This window comes from Colias philodice, chromosome 17 (assembly GCF_061535455.1).
Source record: "Colias philodice isolate Cphi_HAF_F1 chromosome 17, ilColPhil1 Martin Lab GWU primary, whole genome shotgun sequence".
Lineage (NCBI taxonomy): Eukaryota > Metazoa > Arthropoda > Insecta > Lepidoptera > Pieridae > Colias > Colias philodice.
In genome coordinates this window covers 4,226,813-4,252,534 of record NC_143102.1, presented here as the reverse complement: position 1 = coordinate 4,252,534, position 25,722 = coordinate 4,226,813, and the positions used below count along the sequence as shown (strand labels likewise).

The 25,722-nt window shown below is 35.5% G+C and overlaps 4 protein-coding genes across 5 annotated transcripts in view; 3 read left to right on the top strand and 1 right to left on the bottom strand.

The window, feature by feature from the left end:
• Positions 1-1,174: 1,174 nt before the first annotated feature.
• Positions 1,175-3,464, top strand: LOC149481018 (kelch-like protein 32). The gene is made up of 4 exons (XM_089705896.1): positions 1,175-1,429; positions 1,508-2,520; positions 2,619-2,965; positions 3,217-3,464. The coding sequence occupies exons 1-4, from the start codon at positions 1,292-1,294 to the stop codon at positions 3,456-3,458; spliced, it is 1,740 nt and encodes a 579-aa protein (XP_089562022.1). The 5' UTR covers positions 1,175-1,291; the 3' UTR covers positions 3,459-3,464.
• Positions 3,465-4,615: 1,151 nt separating this feature from the next.
• Positions 4,616-24,194, bottom strand: LOC149481016 (uncharacterized). Of its 2 annotated transcripts, XM_089706157.1 has the most exons (18): positions 23,915-24,193; positions 23,756-23,838; positions 23,628-23,671; positions 22,966-23,175; positions 22,207-22,298; positions 21,750-21,868; positions 21,133-21,537; positions 20,498-20,917; positions 19,676-19,795; positions 19,443-19,487; positions 18,655-19,281; positions 18,367-18,513; positions 17,745-17,931; positions 17,007-17,370; positions 16,059-16,233; positions 8,084-8,279; positions 5,413-5,545; positions 4,616-5,094 (listed from the first exon to the last, which is right to left on the bottom strand). In XM_089706157.1, the coding sequence occupies exons 1-18, from the start codon at positions 24,025-24,027 to the stop codon at positions 4,960-4,962; spliced, it is 3,615 nt and encodes a 1,204-aa protein (XP_089562283.1). In that variant the 5' UTR covers positions 24,028-24,193; the 3' UTR covers positions 4,616-4,959. The 2 variants fall into 2 exon arrangements, with proteins under 2 accessions (XP_089562283.1, XP_089562282.1); XM_089706156.1 differs by lacking the exons at positions 4,616-5,094; positions 5,413-5,545; positions 19,676-19,795 and having other exon boundaries at positions 8,061-8,279; positions 23,915-24,194.
• On the top strand, positions 11,210-12,622 carry LOC149481017 (uncharacterized). Its single transcript, XM_089706082.1, has one exon. The coding sequence runs from the start codon at positions 11,759-11,761 to the stop codon at positions 12,620-12,622; it is 864 nt and encodes a 287-aa protein (XP_089562208.1). The 5' UTR covers positions 11,210-11,758.
• LOC149481012 (uncharacterized) overlaps positions 17,962-25,722 on the top strand; it is a 43,711-nt gene continuing 35,950 nt past the window's right edge. Inside the window, exon 1 of the mRNA XM_089706166.1 lies at positions 17,962-18,027. The gene's annotated coding sequence lies outside the window, so the exon portion shown is untranslated. The remainder of the gene's footprint in view (positions 18,028-25,722) is intronic.

The window sequence follows — 25,722 nt, the reverse complement described above, 5'->3', positions numbered from 1 at the left end:
CAATAGTTGCAATATGTGTACTACTTTTTTATAAAAACACCGCCTTAGCAGTTTACTAGTTTCTGATCTACATGACAAAATCCTTATGTCGAAATCTAGTGATTTGTTTCAGTTTCATATCAATAAACAATTACTCAAATAACCTGAAAATTAAATGATCTACCAAAAATGATTATATTTTAAAGTACAATATAATTTCTTATAATTAGGTTTAAGAGGAAAAGGAAAATATCAGAAACATAACAGGATTTTCAAAAGTTCAAAATCTACTCAAAATTAAGAAGATTTGATTACTTAGTAATTTTATACTGGTGGCTGTTGGTTATTAGCCTATTATAAAAACCTGTTGATAAAGACATTATAAATTTATAAAGAATAGAAAAAATTCGATCACGAGGTGGGACTCGAACCCGCATCCTTCGCGCCATTCCGGGGCGGATGCCTTACCAACTCAGCCACTCGTGACCCGCCAGAGCAATCGAATTTATTCTATTCTTTCAGTTTTATGTGTCTGAAGGGACACACCGCGCGCCATCTATTGAGATGATTAACAACCATTTCAACCAATATGAAGCACTTTTCAGTGAATACAATATTGTAAAGATGGAACACGACCTTTTTTGTTGAATTTATATTTTTGGTTTTATGGCATTCAAATGCTTTATAAAGCATATATATAAATTCAACGATAAAGACATTTCTAATAAGTATTAAAACATTCGTTCTTTTTTTGTTGATTATTTACAAAGTCTTCACCTTTGGTTGTATAAAAATGGTATCTTATAAGCTCTGGAAGATTGCATTGAAAATACATAAATACACATAACAAAGACAATACTACAGAAACAGCAAAGGGCGGCCTTATCGCTAGGTAGCGATATCTACCAGGCAACCCAACAATCAGAGGAAATTTAACAATATGATGTGGGTGAGCAAAAATAAGGCAATACTAACACATTGAAAAATGTACAAAATAAACATATACCAAGCTAACTACTTTCTAATAGTAATAAAATACATAAAAATAATGAAATAAATAAATACATAAATACGATAATAATTTTATTAAATAGTTAGCCGCTACCGATCTGTCTAACCAAAAAGAAAAACGTTGACAGATGACAGTAGACACTTGACGATGACATTTCAGATTTCAGATTCTGAAATCAGAACAACAACAGCTGCTGCTGAGTGCTGCTTATCTTCACGTTGCTGTTTATTGTTTAGATATTAGAATATTTATTATTTAGTACAATAAATAGATTTAACTGTATAAGAATCACAAATAAAAATGGACAGTATTTGGTTAAAGATAAAGGATCGTAAATTCTTTGTAAAAAAAGATCTATTATGTGAATATAGTGATTACTTTAAAGCTATGTTTAGTGGGAACTATGTGGAAAATGAACGAAAAGAAATTTCTATAGATGTACGTCCTCTTTTAATATTCTTAAAGTACAGGTGGTTCAATAGGATTTAATGAACTAATTGTTTAAATTTGTTTTAGACGTTGGAGCCTGATATAATGGAAATTATACTTCAATATATGAACGTAGGTCTCATAGATCTTGGGGATCATACAATCCCAGTTATAGGGGAAATCGCAATAGCCGCCAACTTTCTTCAAATTACGGAACTCATAAAACAAATTGAATACATATTAGATTTGCAATTATCTGAATCCAATTGGTTAGAAATTATGTCTTTAGCTGACCAATGTTATTTCCCAAAATTAGAGAAACTAGCTATCGTGCACGGTTTATTATCATTTAAATCTATGAAGCCTGAATACATTCCAACACTAAAAACACTCAGTTGGTATTTATCCCATCCATACTTGGACTGTGAAAGTGAACTAGATGTGTATAAGTTTGGCGCTTGTTGGATAATGCGACAGGAAACCGGTGTAGATGCATTACTAATTATTCTTGGCTGCCTAGATGTCACTAGAATCACTATATCCGAATTATCTGAAATTATTAGCATGATGAGAGAGTTTGAAAATAGTCTTCCTGCCAAAGTAGTGGAGTGCTTGTTTTATTTACTTCATACTTATGGTAGTATAAAGACAGCCAATTTGCCCAAACTCAAGATTAAAATACGTATAAAATTCACAGAAAGAGTATGCAATGAAGTGTTAAATTTAGTTGAGAATAATTCTGCTCGTAAAATGAATCACACTCCAGTGGTACCAATGTGGCTGTTGAAAGAGTCAAAACCTGAGTTACTGCCACATTGTCTCTATTCCTATACAAAGCAAAATAAATTTGAAAAATGGCTCGAAGTCGCTGATAAAAATTTATGGGGGTGGAGTGTGGTGTCTTGGGGGTTGAGTAAAATTGTAGTTATCTGCGGGGAACACGGACGAGGCACCGGAATGTTCATGCAGGATGTTAAAGTATATGATACATTGAGGAAAACATGGACCAACCACGGGGTTCAGTTGCCATCACGTAGGCATGCCGGCTTCGCTGTCAAGGGTGATTCTTTGTATATTGTTGGTGGAGTAGGTTCATTTAGGTCAGTTAGTAGTTATAGAAATCTAAAATATCACAGAATTACCACAGCCTGATTACTTTATATTTGTATATTCAACACATGATAATTTCTTATTTCAGGGTAGTATTAGATACAGTAATAGTATATGATTTGAAGCAGAGATCATTTAGAAAAATTGCCAAATTTGCGGATGCAATTCAAAGTCCTGCAGTATGTTTACACAATGACATGGTGTATGCCGCAGGACACAAATATATATACCGTTTTGAAGATGTGGGAAGCACAGAGCAGTGGAATAGTGTAGTTCGTACTGATTTAAGAATGAGTTGCATGAGGTCATTCAAGAAGTACATTTATTGTACACAGAGCTATTTCAGTCACTTGTATAGATTCAGGCCTGATGAAGATGTGAGGTTGCAGGCCATTACAACATTTTCAAGTCCTCCAGCTACTATGTGCAATTTATGTAAGTTACAATACTGAATTGATTTTGGATAACAAAATCTATAAAAAAAAGTTTGTTTGTTTTAACATGCTAAACTCGGTTAGTGTTATAAATATATATAATTTGCATATGTAATAGTTACTATTCTTGTGTATTTTCCAATTAAAATCATTCTTAAAATCTACCTATATTGTCATAATTCATTTGGATTTTTTTGTATCATGTTAACCTGTTCCATAAAATTCTGTAATACAATTTTAATTGTTCCACAGATGATTGTCTCCTAGTATTCACGAGGAGTGTCTGCAGGCAGTCAGCTATAGTATCAGTGGAAGGGTACAGTGGTGAGAATATTCACGAAAAACCTAAAGTTCTTTACAACGAAACAGGCACTTCCATGAGAGTCAATGATGTAGCAGGATCTTGTGTAATAATTACTGAAAACCCAACCGACATTAAATGGGAAGGCACACAGTATATTAAAAAATATCTTCAGCATTATGATAACGAATAAAGTATGAAGTAGATGTTGTGTTTTATTTATAGACCCCCATCCTTGATACTTACGAAATTCTATCCATCATGAAGGGAAATAAATTCTCATCTAATACGTTCATTATTTACGTATATTCCCATGCTATAATATTGCAACTTTAGTAGTTAGCACAGGTAGTTACTTAGCGAGACCGGAGACGCAGCGCAGCGCACTTTTCATTATCAAATTTATTATCGACATTGTCCTAATTGGCTAATTAACATAATATTCAAAATCAAATAAATACAACTTATTCCCGAGGAGCATCACATGCGAATGGTAGCGCGTGACGCGCTACTCCGCGCGCACCCGCTTTCGGTCGCCACCGGCTGCTGGGCGCGCCACCGACACGCTGGCGTGGCACGCAAATTTCGTCAACCCAAAATGTTTTTGAAGTGAAAACTTCTTTGGCGGCGTTGAGCACTTTTTCTGTAATGGGTATAAAATCTTAAACTCGCGTCAGGACACGTGACCTGATCGAAAAAGCGTAAGACAGATGGATATCAAACATGCTCAACGTTAATAATCAAGTTTTCACTTCTGCCGGCACTCCCGGAGTGCAACCCGTCTTTTTTTTTCTACTCTTATTTATTTCCTCTTATTATTTTACAAATAATGTAATCAATAACATGTCCTAATTCATAATTTTATTCGAAAATGTACACGTGTATCTCTTGATAAATTGCCAAACAAATGATAATGAGTGTGTCGAGCAGTCTAGCGCATGCTCGCGCACCAGCGCGCGTACTCGTGAAGACTCGCGCGTCCGCACGCCAGCGTGTCATGTTTCGCGTATTAGACAGAGTTTTTTTGGAAGATATTACTATTTTTAACCATTTGCGATGTAGAAAATTAGAAATGGAACCGAGTTAAAGAGTTCTATAATTTTAAGCAATAGAAACACTGAAACCGAACCACTACACCGATCACATTTCACAGCTTCGCAACGCATCCTCGCACCACATTATTATTGGAGAACAAGTTTTCTGTTATTTCTTTGTGATTCCTATACTTACATGCATAAGATGAATTTATACTCATATGATGATCCCTACAGTTTCGAAACCACTCAAATGATTTTGATTATATTTGAACGAGTTTTTATAGTCAAAATAAGTACACCAAGATTTTTTTAATGCATTTATTATCTTTCATATTAAAATAATTAGTAATAACGTATACAAAATTATTAATAATGGCAATAATACTCTATCTACCTACTATAAATAATCTTAAAACATTTTAGGGCTGATTTTCAAACACGACTACACATAAGATATAAATATTATATTGACTGTCTCTTGCTTTTGTTTTGTACTAAATAAACACAAATCTATTACATAATAATTTCAGAACTTTCCATGGACATAACCTGCCATTCTAACAAAATGAGTTTTTACATAACTAAACAGTCTCTTATTGATACTTAAAACTTAAATAAGTACATTAGAATGGTGAAATACTGTCGCATAGTTGATAATTATTCACAGAGAGTATGATGATCAATCATGGTGTCATCACTGATCAATATTGTGTTATCTTCAGAGAAATCTTGCGGGAGATCTATTTGCGCCGTTAATTCTTGGAGGCTCTCGATCAGTTCGTTTAGGGATGCCTGAAAAAATAGGTCATTAACTCATTATTAAAGTTAGACGTTATTTTTAAATATTTCAAAATTATATATGTATGTCAAAATAATGAGAATTTCTTGTAGATTATATTCTGAATTAAGATATAAGTTGTATTAATTAAGGGTGTTTTTAATATCTTGCGAAAATCATCACGTACACAAAATAAACATACTTCTTTACTCGTTTATTTTTATGAATAAATCGTGATAAAATCCGTTCAATTTCTAAATTTGTAATACTCGCGTTCAAGAAAATATTATATTCGTTTTTCCCTTATATTTTTTATAGTTCACCCAACTCACCTTAGTCTCACTAAAGTTTTCCAAGTAATTATCCATTGATGGATCTTCACCTTCGAATTCTTCTGCCAGCACTTTCACATGATCAGGCAATAGAGATGTATCCAGTTGGCCATTTCCCTCGTTGCGTAGAATTCTGTTTTAAACATATACAGGATTATTATTAGGAGTATGCATTAATTTTACAGGATATTAATATTTATGAGGATGGATATAAGTATGATTATTCATTTACATGAAAATAACTACTAGACAGATTTGGATAAAACTTTGTAGTTCTATTCGTACATCAGAATAAAACATGAGCTAAGTATAGAAATACTTAAACCGCACGACACAGCTTGTAGTTCATACATTTAAAATCTATCAAACCAGGATGTTTTGAAAACTTATAGTTCACTAGCGGTCCGCCCCGGCTTCGCCCGTGGTAGGTACATATTTCGCAATAAAAAGTAGTTTATGTCCTTCCTCGGGTATCAAAATATCTCCATACCAAATTTCATGCAAATTGGTTCAGTAGTTTAGGCGTGATTGAGTAACAGACAGACAGAGTTACTTTCGCATTTATAATATTAGTATGGATTTAATTTTTATCTAAATATCGATAGTGCAATGCATTTTATTTATTTAAAGACAGTATATTCATAAATGTTGTATTTTAAAAAGTCATATGCGATGTCATTAGCGATGTTATGTGCGATATTATGTGCGAAGCCATGTGTAATATATATAATATCTATCTATGAACGTACTGCCGCTCCAATCGCTTCAGAGAGGGGCCACTGAAAATCAGCGTTGCAACTATATTGCAACTTATGCTGAGTGGCTACCTGACTTGGCTCCACTTTTCGGCTTCATTTTATTTTATTTTACTCTTTCATTTATTATAATTGTATTGTTTTGTTTCATGTTGTGTTGTTTTAATTTTAATTAAGTATTGTATTCTGTGTCAATTGTGTTTGTTATTATATTGTGGAGTCAAATAATTGATCTTTCTTTCTTTCTTTAATATAATTTGTGAATTGTAATTTGATTTTTTCGATTTAAAAATGTTAATAAAAAATTATTTATTTCCAAAAACAACTGAATAAAATACCAAATAGTTTGGAAAATCCAAAAGTGCACGCCTCATAATTTTTTTTTAATAATTATTTATTAATTATTATTTTTGTTTATTTAATAACAATTAAACCACATCGAATCAGACCCTGAAAAATGAAAGGGTTCTATTCCTGAGCATACTCAAGCGTAAGAGAAAAAAAAAGACTCGATTAGTAAAGTATTTCGGTCGCTATCGTGTTAACAAGAAAATCCTCCGCACATACAGACACACGGACGTCCAAGACAGAACTTTTTTAAACTGTTTTTTAACTAGTTTAAATAACAAAAATGACATCAAAAATATCATGAATGTTAAAAATAGTGTTTTTTCTTAATATGTGTGTGTATGTATTATCTTACAAGTCCAATGTATGATACATAAAGACATTTTAAGTTTGAAAAATCAGATGTTTTGCGCGAAGTGACAGTAGTACCCACCTCAACGCTTCGCTTATGAGGCGTGCAATAAAGTATATGAACAAAAACATGAGTTTCACGTTAAAGCCATTATATGACAAAAAAAAGACGGGTTGCACTCCGGGAGTGCCGGCAGAAGTGAAAACTTGATTATTAACGTTCAGCATGTTTGATATTTTGAAATGGTATCCGTCTTACGCATGGAATATAAGGGCTAAAAAAACAATATCCGTCTTACGCTTTTTCGATCAGGCCACGTGTCCTGACGCGAGTTTAAGATTTTATACCCAACGCCGCTAAAGAAGTTTTCACTTCAAAAAACGTGTGTCACTCGGGGACTGCCGCGGTAAAGCTATTGCAAGCTATGCCTTCAAGCCACACCTCCGCGCCCGTCGGAGTGGGGAACGTGAGATTATTCGTTACTAAATTTCTGGATTTGGTCCCCGCGCTCAAGGCCCGCGATAGAAGCTATGCAATAGCTTAAAAAATGGTTGTCTGTAAAGTTGGTTTACTGACGATAGTTGAACGTGACAACGTCCGATTGTGCTTCTCTGTCGCTCGTTCCGCGCTCTCGCTTGCACTTCAAACCGTACCTACTTGGGACGCCTCAGAGCGAGGTAACGCCGCATGAGTCATGTTTTTTCGTGCGTGCAGCCGGCTCTATCGAATTATAAGACGTTGTCACGTCAAAATGTGCCACTCCCCTGCTCACCTCAGTATCCTGCGGCGCGTGAGCTCCGGCCCCGCGAGCACAGTGAGCGAGGCGAGCGCGCTGGTGCAGGCCGTGTGCGCGCGCCGCTCGACCCGCCCCCAGCGCACGCGCAGGCTCACCGTGTGTACTGTGCCACTCCCCTGCTCACCTCAGTATCCTGCGGCGCGTGAGCTCCGGCCCCGCGAGCACAGTGAGCGAGGCGAGCGCGCTGGTGCAGGCCGTGTGCGCGCGCCGCTCGACCCGCCCCCAGCGCACGCGCAGGCTCACCGTGTGTACTGTGCCACTCCCCTGCTCACCTCAGTATCCTGCGGCGCGTGAGCTCCGGCCCCGCGAGCACAGTGAGCGAGGCGAGCGCGCTGGTGCAGGCCGTGTGCGCGCGCCGCTCGACCCGCCCCCAGCGCACGCGCAGGCTCACCGTGTGTACTGTGCCACTCCCCTGCTCACCTCAGTATCCTGCGGCGCGTGAGCTCCGGCCCCGCGAGCACAGTGAGCGAGGCGAGCGCGCTGGTGCAGGCCGTGTGCGCGCGCCGCTCGACCCGCCCCCAGCGCACGCGCAGGCTCACCGTGTGCGCGGAGCGGCGCGGGATTATGCGCCGCCCGTTTAGCAGCTCCGCGTCGTCGGACAGGCTGCGGTATTGTACTGGAATGGTAGGTTTATGGAGTGGTGAATTATTGAGTAGGTACTACGTTTCTGGTACACCAATTTAGTAATGACGCGATAATATGCATTTACACCTAACAAAATTAATTGTAATATAATTTTTAAACTTGAGATTAAATTCAAGATTAAGGCAATTACATGGTTCAACGGCCTTATTGATTCTGTCACTATATTTGAATTTGTTTTTTTAACCGACCTCTATAATATACATCATTATTGAAGTAAAAGTGACCAAAGATTATGGAATTGTAAAATGTATCGTATTGTATCGTAATGTGTTAGTGCTTTCTACCTAATTTATGCTTTCTCTGAGAGGCAGTAACATATAACATTTATGAATAGTAAATATTGTGTACTATGTATGTTGTAAATGTAATGTAGGAAGACTCCTCTTTCAACATTCAGCGTATTATGCAAAGTCTCTACTATGTACATGACCCATTCTGGAGACCTTACCTAAGCAAGTAATTATAAGTTCTAGAGTGGGGAACAGTTAAGAAAACACCGATTTAGAAATTAATTTTATTTAACACACATTTATAGACCGCACTGGTCGGCTGTTGGCTCGCTGATCGTCTCTTCAAAAAATGTAAGTGATCGACTGACAACTAACCGACTGGAGAGGAGGTTAAGTTATCAGGCGGTAGATTTTATATACCATGTCGATGGAAATGTATTATGTATGATTTTAAAATTTGTAACACGAATCTATTTCTTTTTTCCTCGGAGAGTCACTGCAAAGGAATTATTTTTATATAATTTATATTTTTATGAATAATGAAATCGTCGGATCACCCAGTTAAAAGTGCGGAGGTAACGGAACCAACAAAAAATTCAGTTGAATTGAGAATTACGGCGTTGGTTAAAAATGTTGCTATTAGACTAGAGTAGATAATTTTTGAAACAAAAAAAAATCGCAGTCGGATGAAACCCATTAGAAAAGGAGGGGAATATGATGAAAATTAAAGGAAAAATAAATTACGGTCAATCCGAGTTCGGGAAAAGGGAGGGGGGAGCTTTTAAGAGAAAAAAATGGTTTCTCTTGATTTCCGACAAAACTACAAGTCCTACGGAAAAAAGTTCAATCGCAAAGTTGTAGATAATAAAAAGATCTACAACTTTTGTACTGACAATTTTTTCACATAACCTCAAAATTTAGGTGAAAAATTAAAAAAACCAAGTTTTTGGTTTTTTATTTTTATCTACTTCAAAATTTATTTTTTTTCTACGAAATTTGGTGGAAACTTGCTTTATTATGTCCCAAATACACTGTAATTTATTTGACTGAAAATATTTATTTTTTCGCCTTATTTTGAATTAATACCAAAAAAACAACCTAATTTTCAATCGAAAAGTCACCCGTCAAAATATCAGCTTTTTTCAAAAACTTGGGGAGCCTTTTATTCATTGAAATCTCTACTTTCATATGGTGTAAGAAAAAATAAACATTACCATAGTAAATGTTCTCAGGAAATGCATACAAACAGTGTGAAAATGAGCTTTTACTAAATCAGGCACACTTCTCAAACTACCTGAAATGTTTTTATCGACATCATTTTGCTTTTGAATATGCTGTAAAATATTATACTTAGAACAGATAATTTTTTTTCTTTTGAAATATTACCGAAAAGCCGATACAAGAGAAGATATAGAGTTCGAGAAGTGTGCCTGATTTAGTAAAAGCTAATTATGACACTGTTTGTAAGCATTTCCTGAGAACATTTACTATGGTAAGGTTTATTTTTTTTACACCATATAAAAGTAGAGATTTTGATGAATAAAAGGCTCCCAAAGTTTTTGAAAAAAGCTGATATTTTGACGGGTGACTTTTCGATTGAAAATGAGGTTGTTTTTTTGGTATTAATTCAAAATAAGGCGAAAAAATAACTATTTTCAATCAAATAAATTACAGTGTATTTGGGACATAATAAAGCAAGTTTCTACCAAATATCGTAGAAAAAAAAAAATTTTTGAAGTAGTTAAAAATAAAAAACCAAAAACTTGGTTTTTTGAATTTTTCACCTAAATTTTGAGGTTATGTGAAAAAATTGTCAATACAAAAGTTGTCGATTTTTTTATTACCTACAACTTTGCCATTGAACTTTTTTCCGTAGGACTTGTAGTTTTGTCGGAAATCGAGAGAAACCATTTTTTTCTCTTAAAAGCTCCCCCCTCCCACTTCCCGAACTCGGATTGACCGTAATTTATTTTTCCTTTAATTTTCATCATATTCCCCTCCTTTTCTAATGGGTTTCATCCGACTGCGATTTTTTTGCACTTTTTATTATTTTTAAAGGGATCTACCCCAGTGTATATAGGTTTATGTCAGTTTTGACTTTCCTACGATTTTATTATAGTATATGTTTAGTAGGCCGGAAGATACAGACACAAAATTTTGGGTCATTTGTAACAGGATGGCGGTTCTACAGGTATTAAGACCAATGGAAAAAAGAAAAATGATGGGCGTTAGTAGAACTCGTCGGATAAATTACGGAAGTCAAACGATCTGTAAAAGGGCTGACAGACGTAGGAACTTTAAAATCGCGGTTTTAAAGTTCACGTACTTACTCGGCTCGAGGTCGGTGACACACGTAGAGCTTGGTCAGTAGCTTCTCACGTGTCACCGATATCGGACGTCACTTTGTCATCAACGGAGGGAATTTTGTGTTATTCAGGAATTATATTATATTATATCCATAAAACTAAAAGCAGAAGACGAAATCGGAAAAAGTGGGTGAAAAACTGACTTTCAAAAAAGAGCGTTTATCTCACGTAAATTTGGTGAAGTAGCTAACACGTGAAGAGAAGGAAGACTTGCATAATTGTTTGAGGATGCCTGCGCCGTTATATGATGAACTTTTGCACTTAATAACACCTATTATAGCTAGACAGGCTAGCGGCTCCCGGCGGTGACACACGTGCGAGTGATGGCGGGCTTCGAGTAAAATTTCAAACATGTTTGATCGTCAACGAACTTACTCGACGGCTTTTAAGTACGCGTACTTGGGGTGATACACGAGCGAAAAAGGTCGTCGAGCCACAAGTTCGCGTACTTACTCGTACGTCTATCAGCCCTTTAACACAAAAATTCAGCCCACCATACCGACGTGAATGCGTTGGACTCTTACGAGCCACTTGTGCTCCCAGTTTCATCGCGTCCTGGACCTAGCGGGCTAGCTATCGCTATGCCTGGCAGCGGCCTGCGAGTGCCAGAAGCGACTTTAGGGCGATTCCCACTCAAACAAAAAAAAAAAAACGTATGTTAAGAAACTAAAAAGAAAAGCAGTTTACTATGAAAAGTGACTACCCTTTATCGATTAGACATCTCAAAATAATGAAATTCATAATATCTATTACATTAAATCTGTCATAATTCAAATCAAAGAGCTAATGCAATATTACTAGAATTAAAAATTATTATTGTAATGTAATAATTTAATATTAATTGCTTCAGATCAATGTGGAACTGGAAAAAAATACTCAGTAAACTAGGAACTCAAGAACAATGTTTACAGTTTGTTGAGGAGCGAGGAATGATTCCCAAGAATAAAAAATGTCATTTTCACAAAACTCCTATGTGTCTGGAAGCTACTGGTCAATTCGGAAGGTTTCGCTGCCGTAAAAGTAACTGCAGGTCCAAACCTGTTGCCCGTGCGCAAGGGACTTTTTTGGAAAATGTGCGTCTAAATATCTCTCTTGTGCTGCAAATTATGTATGCGTATAGTCTTGGATTATCTTATGAACAGACCCAAATTCAACTAGCCACCGATAATGACCCGGTGCTCTCAGCAAGAACAATAGCTTATTGGTTTAATTACTGCCGAGAGACGATCGTTGTTTATGAATTAGAGCACCAAACGAGTCTTGAGAAAATCGGTGGACCAAACAAAGTAGTCCAAATAGACGAATCTAAGTTTGGCAAACGTAAGTATAATAGAGGCCGAAATATAGAAGGACATTGGGTCATAGGAATGATAGAGGATGGTCAAGATGATTTAAGACTAGAGGTGTGTCCCGATAATGAGCGATCGGCTGATATATTGGTGCCACTCATAAAGAAACATGTTCGGGAAGGTTCAATAATACACACAGATTATTGGAAAGCATATTCAAGCCTTTCTGAACATGGTTTCATTCACAGACGTGTGAACCACAGTGATCCTATTAATAAGTTTGTGGCACCAGATGGAACACACACTCAACGTATAGAGAGTCATCGGCGAGATTTAAAAAAGCAATTTCGAAAAGAACACAATAAAATGGATTTCAACGACTGGTTGATTGAATACTATTTTAGAAGAAAGATACAAGATAAAAAGTAAAACAACTAAAACCCAACTACGACAAAAAACGACGCTGAAAAAGTATAAAACAAAAGTTAAATTGATGAACTAATAAAGAAGCTATGAACGAAAAGATGTGAATTATATGCAATCAGCCCATGAATACAGGTAAAGTCACAAGGAAATGCTAGTAATATATATATATTCAAAATGTGCAAGTAAAAAGCTTTCAAATGATACCAAACACGGCATATTTATCTTAACTTTATTTTTTTACTCTGTATGTTTTGTCCACTAGAGGGCGCCACATTAGATTTTGTGAAACCCCATATAGCCTATAACCAGCGGACAATTAAGACGCTTCTAATGATATGTCATTTGTCGAATTCTGATAAGTAGTTTAGAAGTTACGAGGGAACAGATGAACATACATACATACATACATACATATATACATACATACATACATACATATATACATACATACATACATACATACATACATACATACATAGCCTGTCAAAATCATAACCCTCCTTTTGCTTTGCCGTAGTCGGGTAAAAACTAAGTCATAAAGACACCTTTGAAGAGTTAATTAAAGCTATTTTGTATGTATATAAATGAATTAATAAATTATTACTTAAAACAAGTTTTTTTTTACCCTAATGTCATGATAGATATATGTATATAACCGAAACATTAAAAATCTGGGGGTAGGGGGGGGGAGGGCTGAATAAATAAACACTCCGAACCATACAAGGTTAGGTTAGGTTAGGTTTTTTTAATTGACTGAGCGGAGCGAGCGTAGCGTCTCAAAAAGTGCTAGAACCGACATTAAACCGACCGACCGAACAGAACCAACAATCCAACATAACCTCAAACACTTTATTTGTAAATATCTCGAAAACTATTATCCCGTCCCGTCCCCCCCCCCCCCCCCCTTAATCCATCAGTTCCCGGAATCACAGACACAATAGAAAATCTATTGTGTCGTGCCCCGATCGGGGCGCTCGGTGGTCAATGGGTTAATAGGGGAAGTTCCTAGTACCCACCCCCCCTCCCTCCACCCCCCACCACCACCAAATTACACGCCCTATAATGTACAGTTTTACCTATAATTCAATGACGCCTTTCAAAAACAAAACTAATTTACAAACAGATTTTTATATCTTTACATACCTATTTTAAACCTTCATTTCATGAACTGCCCATGTTAAATACTTTTTACAATCTGGTTTTATTTAACAAAACATTCAATTCGGACATTTTTAACGTTATTTTGCAAAAAAAACCGCACGTACAGTCCCCCGTCCGAGTCGAACTGACACCGTCAAATTTCGTCGGAAATATGCAAAAGAGGTGAGGTTTTATGTGGGTTTTATTATAATTTCGAGTTTTTTCTTGACAATTTAACGATAATAATGAAAATTGAAAAAATAAAGAATACAAGTTATTACAAATATCATAACATATTTTTTGGTATAAATTTCATGTATAAATATGTAGCCGTTTTCCTAACAAAATGCGTTTTATATTCAAAAAGAGGTTGATTTGTATGTATTTTTTTATGTTTAGGCCGTTCTAAAATGAAAAGTAAACAATACACTTTGTTAATTATATCCTTGAGTATCACGTATATTTTTTTCGGCGGCGGCGCCAGACATGGGGATCAAAGTTTGAGCACACATTTTCAAAACTTCGATCAAACTTTATATGCACAAATGTATCCGGCTAGACTTGTATTTCAAATGATTTACGGGCACAGTTACCGCAAAGATGGCTCACAGAATAGAGGACGATTTTGATGACTCCGTCAGACTGTTTTATTTGAGTGCCTTTAATTTTTTTGTTTGAAGTAGCTCAATAAATAATTCTATTACTGCGTCATTACCCCACTCCATTATTGACGCTCAAAATACCACTCACAGATTAACTATTGCATACAACTGCTCCGTTCAGCGGCGCACACGCAACAAGTGTGGCAGGCCGCACAAACTTTGAACTTTGTTTACTTTGATGTGCGCACTAAAAACACATGACACATGATGGCAAACTACAAATATGTGTTCAAAGTTCAAACTTTGCACAAATACGCAAATGTCAGTGCCACACTTCGCGACTTTGTAGGTATTTGCGTATTTGAACATATGTCTGGCGCCGGCTTAACACAATCGTACAGTCCCCGGCACGTAACTTGGCAAGAGTCGTTAGATGCGCAGAAGTCGTTCTTTAGGTCTCTTTGGTGGTCAAGCGGGACGCGGGGTATAACGTAGCGCCGATCACGACTCGCTATTGGTGCGTCAGTCGACCCTTGCCTCCCGCACCGCGTCTACGTTCCGTTCGCTCCCGATTACACTTGCGTGCACGAAAGTTGTACCCTTTGTTTTTGTTGACTTTTTGTTACGAGTTCAGTTTTAAATTAAGTTTTGATTTTGTTTTGGCTTTGTTAGTGTTATAGTTGTTGTTTTAACTTTAGTTTTTGTAACGAGTATTACAATGCCAGGACCAAATACTGTTTTACGCAGACATGCCAGAAAAATGGTGTACGATGTGTACTGTTTCATGGAGAAAGAAGCTCAAACTGAAAAAGTTACTATTTTTTTACTGAATAAAAAAATGCATAATATTATGTTTTATTTATAACACCCATTAAATGTCACGAATTCCTCCGCTTTGTAAAAAGAAAGATTAAAAATAAATGATGGCAATAACCATAATAATAATCAATAAAAGTGACCAGTTTTTTGTTCCACTAAGTGTAGGATGCGCGAACTTGCCCCCACTACGCCAAAACCTTGCCAACTTACGTGCCGGGGACTGTACCAACAGTTTCCTCAACAAAATTCAATATGTATAAGGTGTTTTTCGGTTTTGACCATAGCAATCCCCTTAACAACAAAAAGGTTACATTTTTACACAAGTTTAATCTATATTTCTGTAAACATGAAAACAGGTAGCAAATTCGTTTAAAAAATAAATCTTAATATTTTTTGCAAACTTTTATAAAAAGAAAATTTGTCTGTTGATCGATATTCTCCGTTCAACTCATAATTAAAATGCACAGCGACCGCCACAAACGCGGGAGCCCCGGCCCGGTTGTACAGCGTCAAGTCTATGGGCTGGCGTCTCGCGAAAACTTTTATAAAAGGAAAATCTTATGTCTTTTGATCGATATTCTCCCTTTGAACACAACTCACAATTAAAATGCACAGCGACGGCCACAAACGCGGGAGCCCCGGCCCGTTTGTATAGCGTCAAGTCTATGGGCTGGCGTCTCGCGAAAACTTTTATAAAAGGAAAATCTCTGTTGATCGATACTCTTTGAACACAACTCACAATTAAAATGCACAGCGACCGCCACAAACGCGGGAGCCCCGGCCCGTTTGTATAGCGTCAAGTCTATGGGCTGGCGTCTCGCGAAAACTTTTATAAAAGGAAAATCTCTGTTGATCGATATTCTTTGAACACAACTCACAATTAAAATGCACAGCGACCGCCACAAACGCGGGAGCCCCGGCCCGGTTGTACAGCGTCAAGTCTATCGGCTGGCGTCTCGCGGCTCGCACGAGTGCCGTCGCACCGTACGTGACAAGCGCACCGCCCCATCGCACGCCTTCGTTAGTGGGTAATGCACAACCGTGGAGTTTTATCTGTAAACATGCATTGAGGTATTATTACTAGAGAGGGCACCACGAACAAAATCTGTGCGACAAGCGCGGCGAAGCGGGCCGGCTAGTGAGTCATACACTTTGTAGATATTCTGCCTCTTATTACTTATAAATTAAAACCAATCAATGTAACAAATAAATATTGTTTATCTTATTAAAAATTAAAAAAATATGAATAAACTTATCAATTAAAACCAATCAATGTAACAAAAAAAATTGAGTTTGAGACGATTGACTCTAACTCGTGTTAAAAAAAGTGTAGCAACAATGTCCTCTCTAGTACGTAGTACATGTAACTCAATGTAAACATGTAATTTGTATTGTTACCTACATTCTATATTGAACATCTTGGGAATACGCCAAAATATAACCGGTTTGTATTAAATAATGATGTATTCTAAAATAAAAAACTGTTAACCTTATTAATGCAAAGTGTACATGCATAAATACCTATGTATATACCTTTAGTGAAATAACTCCGTTACCAATTGAAGAAAAGATAAATAAACGAACACACTTTTGCTAAATAATATTTTATGTAAGGACTGGGCATTTGTTAAAGCGATATTCAAGTGTTTTAGCAGTCAGTGTTTAAGGACCGTGTTAAAGAATTCTTACTAAATTGTGGTTTGTTAGTGAATAATATCTTTCCATTAGTGGAAACTTTACTTTCTGGAGGAAATTGTGTCTTTTTTAAATTAACAAAAACAAATCATTTTCAGATATCTTATTCCAAACTCAGTTTGTACACTTACCTTTCTCGAAAAATCACTATTTTTATCATACACCAAGTGCAGCGAAGCAGCAAATGGCATACTCGAAGTAGGTGAGAAAATAATAGGCAGCGGTCGACATTCACACGGCCCGAACGTCAATAAATACGTTCCTCTTGATTCCAATCCAGGGGAATCTATAGCAAAACCATCGCCAACTATTTGGCAACGAATTTGTATCTTTTTATTTGTAGAATTCTTTAAACTAAGTTCTTTCCTGCCAGCACGAACCCAGGACATATTGTTGAAGTTTGTTTTGATGGGAAATGATTTTGGCTTCTCGGACCCGCCGGTTATGTTTATTTCAGTTTTCGTGGATGTTGTAACTTCTTCAAGTATCAGTTTTCTGCAATATAATAATTTCACAAATTGTAAACATTTATCATTTTCGATTGTTGCATAATTTTATAATTTTATTAAGTTTTTAGTTATGAAAAATTTCACATAATTTTTCAGTGACATATAAGAAACTAATGACAAAATTCCTTCATTTTGGTAATCTATATACAACTAGCTAATATTTACGTTTTCTCTACACCCGTTCACGCGTGATGCCGTGACCAAGGAAAACTGGTTTCATTTTAATATTACATAATACTTTAATTATAATGAACTAAGTTATAAGTAGCCCAAGTACCAGCTAATCAACAATTTTTTAATTAAAATTAATCTCCCGATTGTGTCTTTCGTTTAAATTATACATTTTCCTAATATAATTACCCATCATGAACAACATCTTGCGGCCCAGTATACACGACATGTATTTGCTTCGACTCTCCGGGCCGCACCTCGATCCTGCTCGCAGACACTTTGAAGGGAAAGTTGGTGTCCCCGTTCACACTTTTGAACATTATTACCCAAGCTCCTGGTATCATGCCACTGTTGTACACAGTAATGCTTGTTGGCTCTGAAATTACGCGTTTATTATTAATTTATGATATTTTTGAAGTGAAAACTTCTTTAGCGGCGTTGGGTATAAAATCTTAAACTCGCGTCAGGACACGTGGCCTGATCGAAAAAGCGTAAGACGGATTTTTTTTTTAGCTCTTATATTCCATGCGTAAGACGGATACCATTCCAAAATATCAAACATGCTGAACGTTAATAATCAAGTTTTCACTTCTGCGGGCACTCCCGGAGTGTTTTTTATATTACATATTTATGATATTTTTTAACTTCATATAGTAGTGCATTTATTAGTACAACCAAGACTATTGTGTTGAGTGGATTCAAATACATGAAATTGTATGATTAAAGTAGTTAGTATTGTATGTATTGTTGTATTATAATTAAAAAATTTCTAAACTTTAATTTAGTTAGTAGAAGTTATTACATTATTTACCATTGGAAACAACAATCCTATCGCCAGTTGTCTGCACTTCTAGATGTGCTGTTCCAACTGAAGCGAGCAGATTCACTTTCTTTAGCACTGTGTCAACTCCAATGAGATTTACATTCAAGCATCCCTTGAATGTTGCCATTTGGTCCACTAGAAAATAAAAACTTATTATAGTAAGCAATTATTAATCGAAACTACCTACAAAAATTTTAAACTTTCTTGACATGTATTTAACAAAATAAAAAAAATGAAAATTGTTGCAAATATTTATGTAATAAATGAAACACTTACTTATACCCAAGTCTGATAATTTCGGCGACGTGAACATAATAGTCACTTTAATAGCGTTACCCCCACTCAACCTGCAGAGCAACTTATTTATCAATTTGCCTTTCTTCGGTTGGTCCTCACTCGAAGCTTGTCGTTCCATCAACACCTTACTAACATCGCTCTTATTAATTTCCTGAACATTCTTTATCACAAACATACTATCTCCTGTCATTATAGATAATTCCAATTGTAGATCAGCCTGACAATCACTCAAGAGAACGAAATATTTCGTGAGTGACGTCTTCTCTTGAATAAGCGGGAAAGATATCTTGTTCACACCGTCACAGGACACAGCTTGTATTGACGGCATTTTTATATCCACTTCTAAGCTTCCTTTTTGTTCAAATTCACGGTCAATCGATGCGTCTTTTAAATATATCGCGAATGGAAGATTTGTGTTCATTTCAATATTGGAAGTTATGTACACTGTGAATTTTTCCGTTTTGCCTGGAGATAAAAGTAAAGGCAGTCTTGGAAGCTCTATGGTCAAGTCTTTACCCCCATTTGGCAGGTTTTCAAACTGAATTTTCGCTGTTAACCAAGTCTGTGTTAAGGTTGTGATTTCGATGACTACAGCTTCACTGACACCTAAAATTTAGAAAATTAATTATTTCATCATCTTTAAAAAAAATCACGGGAAGACAAGTAAGTTTAAACTATCAAAAATATATTGAAAAGTCCATGACAATTATTTCTAATTTTAATTTTTTTTTTAATTTACCTAATAGAATACATGTCCATATACATACCTACATATCCTTCAACAGGTTTTGTAAGAATTTCAACCCATTGATCTGAAAACATAACAAAGTTTGTTTTGGATATGCTGTTGTTATTGGATGTTCACCAATAACAACAGCATATTTAATTCAATTTTGAAGAGATTACACCCCAAAGCAATATTAGCGCAAAACATACGAAACAAAAGAATTGTATTAGTCGATTGTTAATTCCGCGTTCCATTGAAGCGAGGCCCACAAACCTTTAGCAAAGCGTTCTTCATGGAAATGTTTCTGTTGCATAACCTCGTGCCAATCTACAGACTTATCTAACTCTTTATAAACAACATTTGGGGAGGGTATGTGTGATGCGTTAGCCTCGCCTGAAAATAACTACTTATTATCACTACACACTAAGTGCACTTTTTCTAAATGTTTAAATAAATTTTATTTCAGGACAATTTTCACACACGGCACGATCTGATCCCATACTAAGCTTTTGCTTGTGTTATGGTAACCAGATGGCTGATAAACATACATATATAATTTTAAATAAATACTTATATAGATAATTAAAACCCAGACACAGAGCAAACATCTATGTTCATCACACAAATATTTGCCCTGGGTGGGAATCGAACCCACGACCTCTGGCTTGGAAGGCAGGGCCACTGCCAACCTAGCCAACCGGTCAGTCTATGTACAATATACATATTCTACTTGCAGAGTGAAGCACTATTTATATGAAAAAACCTATTACATAAATAATTATATGCTTAATATAATATTGAGGGAGAAATTGTGACTTCACAATGTGTCAATAGCGATTTTCACAAACAAATCAAATCAATGTTAGCACTGGAAGAAGTACGTAGATTTATAAAATAATTATTTATACAATGGCATACATTGTAATACAAATGTAATAATTTTATAGGTGCTCTTAATATACATAAAAATTTATACATATAATTTATTCATAATTCATAAATAGAAGTTTTCTAAAACTAAAAGCATAGTAAGATTTGAAACAACTCCGCAAACAACACACCAAGTAATATAATTGGTGTTCACCAAAACCTTACCTTTGCTAGAATGCAATGGACTATTTGACGATTTAAAACTCCTATTTTCATGTACAGTAGTGAGGGTAGATTGACTTTTACTGGACGGAGACTTGGATCTAGCCATTCTTGGTGTTCTAAGATTCCGTAACTCTACACTTTCCGTATCGAGAGAATCTTTCGTTATTACCACGGACGGAACATTTTTCTCGTACATTTTCAATTTATCTTGGGATATAACTGTTTTCACTGTGCTCGAGGAACTGGCTGTTTCCATTTTCTTTGAGTCTATTAGGTTTGTTACGTAAACTTCTTGATTGTTCTGTTTGTTTTCAATTAAGTTCATTTGGAGCTCGCTCAGTGGTTGCTTTCTATTCATTTGTTTCATTTGATTGTTCAGTTGAACACTTAATTCTGTTACACTTAAGTTTGATTGTCGGCCTGGAAAAAAAAATTACACATATAATAATTACACATACATTATTTGAGCTTTAAATATAAGTGTAAGTCTATGTATCTATATGTTTTACATGTACATAGCTTAATATTGGTTAAAAGCAAACCAATATTAAAATTATTTTTTAATCAACGTTTAGGGATAACCTTATTTACAAATTTCGTATTCATTGAAACACATTAAAATATATAATACTCACGAATATAATCAGCAATTTTGGAAATGCTTAAAGAATTCTCCAAGGAACTTTCAGTTTCCTCTGTTTGCAGCTTAAAAGAAGATTGAGGTTTGATTTTCAAAGAATCTACAGCCTTTGGCAAAGGGCAAAGCATTGAAACTTCGGCTTTCATAGTTGACTTATTTACAGAAAGCTCAGGATCCAAGGCTTTATACATATTTTTCTCACATTTTAAAGAAGAAATATCTCTATTTTCTGTTGATTTAGCCATATAGTTCTGTTCGTTTTTATTTTTAGTGGAAGTTTCATAGTTTTCGAATTTGATTGATTTGGGCTGTCTCACTGGGACACTGTCCAAACTGGGATCTATTTTATATGTATTGTTTTGTTTATTTGGTGTAGAGTCTATAGGCACATGGGATGATACTGAAATAAAATTGGTACAATAAAAATGCTATTTTGAACTGTTTGCAAAATAAAATGATACATTTAATTTCTTGTTTTACTAACTATCTAACTAAGTATTAATTAGATATAAAATTATACATTTTTTAGAGAAACAAATCATTCCAATAATTGATAGGTAAAGATACTTTTTTTCTTATGGTTATTATAATATGTACATGTTTTCAACTTACCTTCCGTAATACTAGGATTCATAGATCTATCAGGGCTATCTGTATTGCCGAGTATGTTAACCAGCATTGGGCATTTATTCTTGAAGTATGCTCCAACAGACATGTTTGAATTACTCACTCTGAAAACATGAAATTAAAAATAATTTCATTATTTACACAGTATTATGATAAAATATGATTTATAATCAATATAAAAAAAAACCCTGTCTGTTCAGCGACTGACTGGCGGACAACCGAAACTACTGACTGACTGGGGGACAGCCGAAATTACTGAGCGTAAAAAGTTGAAAGTTATGGTAAGGTTTCTTATGGAGTGTGTGAACTAGGATAGCATTAAATTTTGTAATAGAACAGAAATAATTAAATTTTTCTCAAAAATTGGAAGTTTCCATACCGGTAGAGTTTAGACTTTAGATATAAAATTATTGTATTTTATAAATAAATATTAAAATCTTACATGCTATCCAGAAAGTTAACTTCAGTGCTTTGTTGAACAGGCATAGGTGCCTCTCTCATTACTAGTGACGCTTCATCAGCTGTCAAGTCTCTCTGTAATATTACAAAGAATAATATAACTAAATTGAAACTTAAGTAAATTAGCTAGTGAATAAACAGTTACACAAAAAATGGAGTGCTTAAACCATGATTCCAAAGATTTCTTTGTTAAGGGAAACATTAAGATTTTTCTAATTACTTTATAAAGTTTGTATAATAACAGACAGTTGTACAATGTCAAGCATCCATGCTATATGAATCCCTACTAATATTATAAATGCGAAAGTAACTCTGTCTGTCTGTTACGCTTTCCCACTGAAACCGCTCAACCGATTTTGATGAAATTTGGCACAGACCATCTTTAGACCCTGAGAAAGAACATAGGCTACCTTTTCAAAAATCAAAACATCACACGGACGAAGCCGCGGGCGGAAGCTAGTGAAATATAAAATGACAATTAAAAATCAAACTAAGGTTGAAGGTTGCCTGGCTGAGATGGCTTTGAGCCATAAGGCTGCCATTTGTACATTTTGAATGGTTTTGTTGTACTTTTATTTTATAAGACTCTTGTACAATAAAGAGTAAATAAATAAATAAATAAATAAGGTTTTCACTTTTCATATAATAAAAAAGTCAAATCCTATTTATTAACATAATCATTTTCAAATTTTTTCTGAAGAATGTTATCAAAGTATTGATCAAAGTCATTTCATTTACTCACCTTTCCATTGAATGAGTAATTTGTAGCAATAGAATGTCTCATCAAATCATTTATCTCTGAGGTTTGTCTGTCCATATGACTCGTAATGCTATCCAGAGCTACAGAGTGACGGCCGTAATCTTCAAACAGCCTTGTGCCCAAAGTTACAGGGTTCTGTAGGTCATCAGCACCAGTTGATCTTCCAGTCATCTCTCCAGGATTAAAAGCAGACTTAAATAAAAATAAACACATATTATTTATCTTATATATAAAATTCTCGTGTCACAATGTTAGTCTGCATACTCATCCGAAACGGGTGGACCTATTCTCATGAAATTTTCTGTGCATATCGGGTAAGTCTGAGAATCGGCCAACATCTATTTTTCATATGTACCACGGGCGAAGCCGGGGCGGGCCGCTAGTTTAAATATATAAATTAGATAAAAATTCACTAAAGATATAGTGTGGATATGGTAGGTTTATGAGATTAAAAATACTAGTGTTTCTTGGCTTGTAGTGGTCATTTACAATAAATAAATACTTAATAAATTTTTGCAGGAGCACATAAAGCAAAGTAGGCCATGATTTGAGAGAGTTTAATATTGTCGTCTTTCGGGAAGGGTCATGCAAATCTTTGCTCAGCTGTGAAATTTCGTGCACTAAATAAAATAAACAATACATACAGATTTACTCAAAGACATATTTCCAATCCCGGATTCGCCAAACCCTGTAATAAAGATTGACAAGATTAGGTATATACATATCTAGTTAAAGTAGTAATTATACAAAAACTATTAAAAGACCATCGTACCTTGCACACGCTCTAGGTCCAAAATCCCAGAAGACGACTCGCAGTTGGTTTTATTGAATGGTGTATGGTTCGTCGAAATACTCCTGAAATCAGAAAAATAATTTAATAATCCAGTAAGTAGTTGTTGAAATTTAAAACATGAATTTAAATAAAAGGTACCGGTTAGTATCATCATGGCTATTTTGTGCTATCCGTCTGGGCAAATTAAACGACTTATCTTCCGCTAAATGTATCAATCTCTGTATTCTATTTGGCGTTAAATGATTATCCATTTTTCACAAATAACACAGCACATCAATCAGGAACCTTATTTCAAAAGGATAACAGTTTACTTCTTTGCAAAAATATTATATTGTTGCGGTCGTTATTATTTGAATGTTTTCAGTTTTCACTTTCACATACCACAGAGCAAGTAATAAATACAATTGTCAATTCAAATGTCAATTTTTTATGAAAACGACATAGAGTACAATACCTATTTGCCATTTAAGAAGTCCCATAGATATAAAACGTCTTATTGACGGTCCATCCCCGACGTACGTCAGCTCAAGGCCGCGGTGCTGGATGTATCCTACTGACGATCGTGCGCGCATCAAGCATGGCTAGGGTTGCCAACTTTTATTTGAAGATATAGAGTATATCTGATTTTAAAGGAGGTAAATAAAGAATAGATAAATATTTTTAAAAATGTATTTTTTTGTACTTTTTGCAGTACCTAACAATTTTTCATTATTTTTAAATGAATTATATGAATCCAAACATTCCAAATAAATTTATATATTTCAAGAGCTCATTTTTAATTAGTTTTTAATGAAGCTCGGTTTCTCTCTTCCCGCCACTTCACATTCATGACCGAAAAGACTCTTTCAGTAAATGCTGAAGTGGCGGGAACGGAGAGTATATAGCTAATCATTTTTTTAAACAAACACATTTGTTAGGACATTTTTTTTTAAATAAATTGCCATTTTTCTGCAGTGGACTTTTGCATAAAATCTGTGTTATTCATCAATTCGCCTTGGAGTTCTTTTAAAATAATAACTTCTGAATATAAACTGTCCATATGTACTGGGTTGATCCAAAAGTAATGATAATTGGGTATTTCCTGTATACATAAAAATATAAAATAACTGTTTCTTGCTTGCTCATGTAGGTACTCACTAGGTTATCACAAAAAAAATCATATCACTAGGCCACGTTTCCAAGTACATATTTACATTAATTACTGTTGGCAACACTGATCTGCTGTACGTCCGCGCTATTCACTGTCCATCTGCACGACGTTCGCGGTGGTGGGGGTGCTCGCTGGATGAAAAATTGGTCGTGCACATCCAGCAAGATAATAATAATAATTATTGACGTACGTCAACACTATTCACTGTCGTTTTGCGTCGTGCATCGTGTATGACCTTGGCGGGACGTACGTCAAGATGGACCGTGAATACGACGCTTAAGCGGCGCTGTCAGCGCCTAAAATAATGTTGCCAGTATCAATATTTTCAAATGCCCCTGGGAGGAAAATGAACATGAAAAGATTAAAAAAAAAGACGGGTTGCACTCCGGGACTGCCGGCAGAAGTGAAAACTTGATTATTAACGTTGAGCATGTTTGATATCTATCCGTCTTACGCTTTTTCGATCAGGTCTCGTGTCCTGACGCGAGTTTAAGATTTTATACCCAACGCCGCTAAAGAAGTTTTCACTTCAAAAACTAGCTTTCCACCCGCGTTGTCTATTTAACGTAATAATCTATATATACCCATGGACGTATAAAAAAAGACGGACGGTATATCGCCTAAACATTGAGTGAAGCCTAGTAATGGCGGCGAAACATCCATGTGTGTGTGCCATGTTGCCATGGCAACAGCTGTGTTGATGACAATGGCGGCTGTATTTTTTTCTATAAATTTTGCCGTAATAATTTTGTCATTAAAACATAAAAGAAATAACTTGCTTCCCTGTGGAATGTTA

Excerpts from the sequence above, each read along its gene's own strand:
- LOC149481018 (XM_089705896.1), top strand. The coding sequence starts at position 1,292 with ATGGACAGTATTTGGTTAAAGATAAAGGATCGTAAATTCTTTGTAAAA. Across the intron at positions 2,521-2,618 it reads GGTGGAGTAGGTTCATTTAG|GGTAGTATTAGATACAGTAA; the intron begins GTCAGTTAGTAG and ends TTCTTATTTCAG. Across the intron at positions 2,966-3,216 it reads AGCTACTATGTGCAATTTAT|ATGATTGTCTCCTAGTATTC; the intron begins GTAAGTTACAAT and ends ATTGTTCCACAG.
- LOC149481017 (XM_089706082.1), top strand. The coding sequence starts at position 11,759 with ATGTGGAACTGGAAAAAAATACTCAGTAAACTAGGAACTCAAGAACAA.
- LOC149481016 (XM_089706157.1), bottom strand. The coding sequence starts at position 24,027 with ATGGATAATCATTTAACGCCAAATAGAATACAGAGATTGATACATTTA. Across the intron at positions 19,796-20,497 it reads TCCATTGCATTCTAGCAAAG|GCGAGGCTAACGCATCACAC; the intron begins GTAAGGTTTTGG and ends AGTTATTTTCAG. Across the intron at positions 16,234-17,006 it reads ATAGTGATTTTTCGAGAAAG|ATAAAACTCCACGGTTGTGC; the intron begins GTAAGTGTACAA and ends GCATGTTTACAG.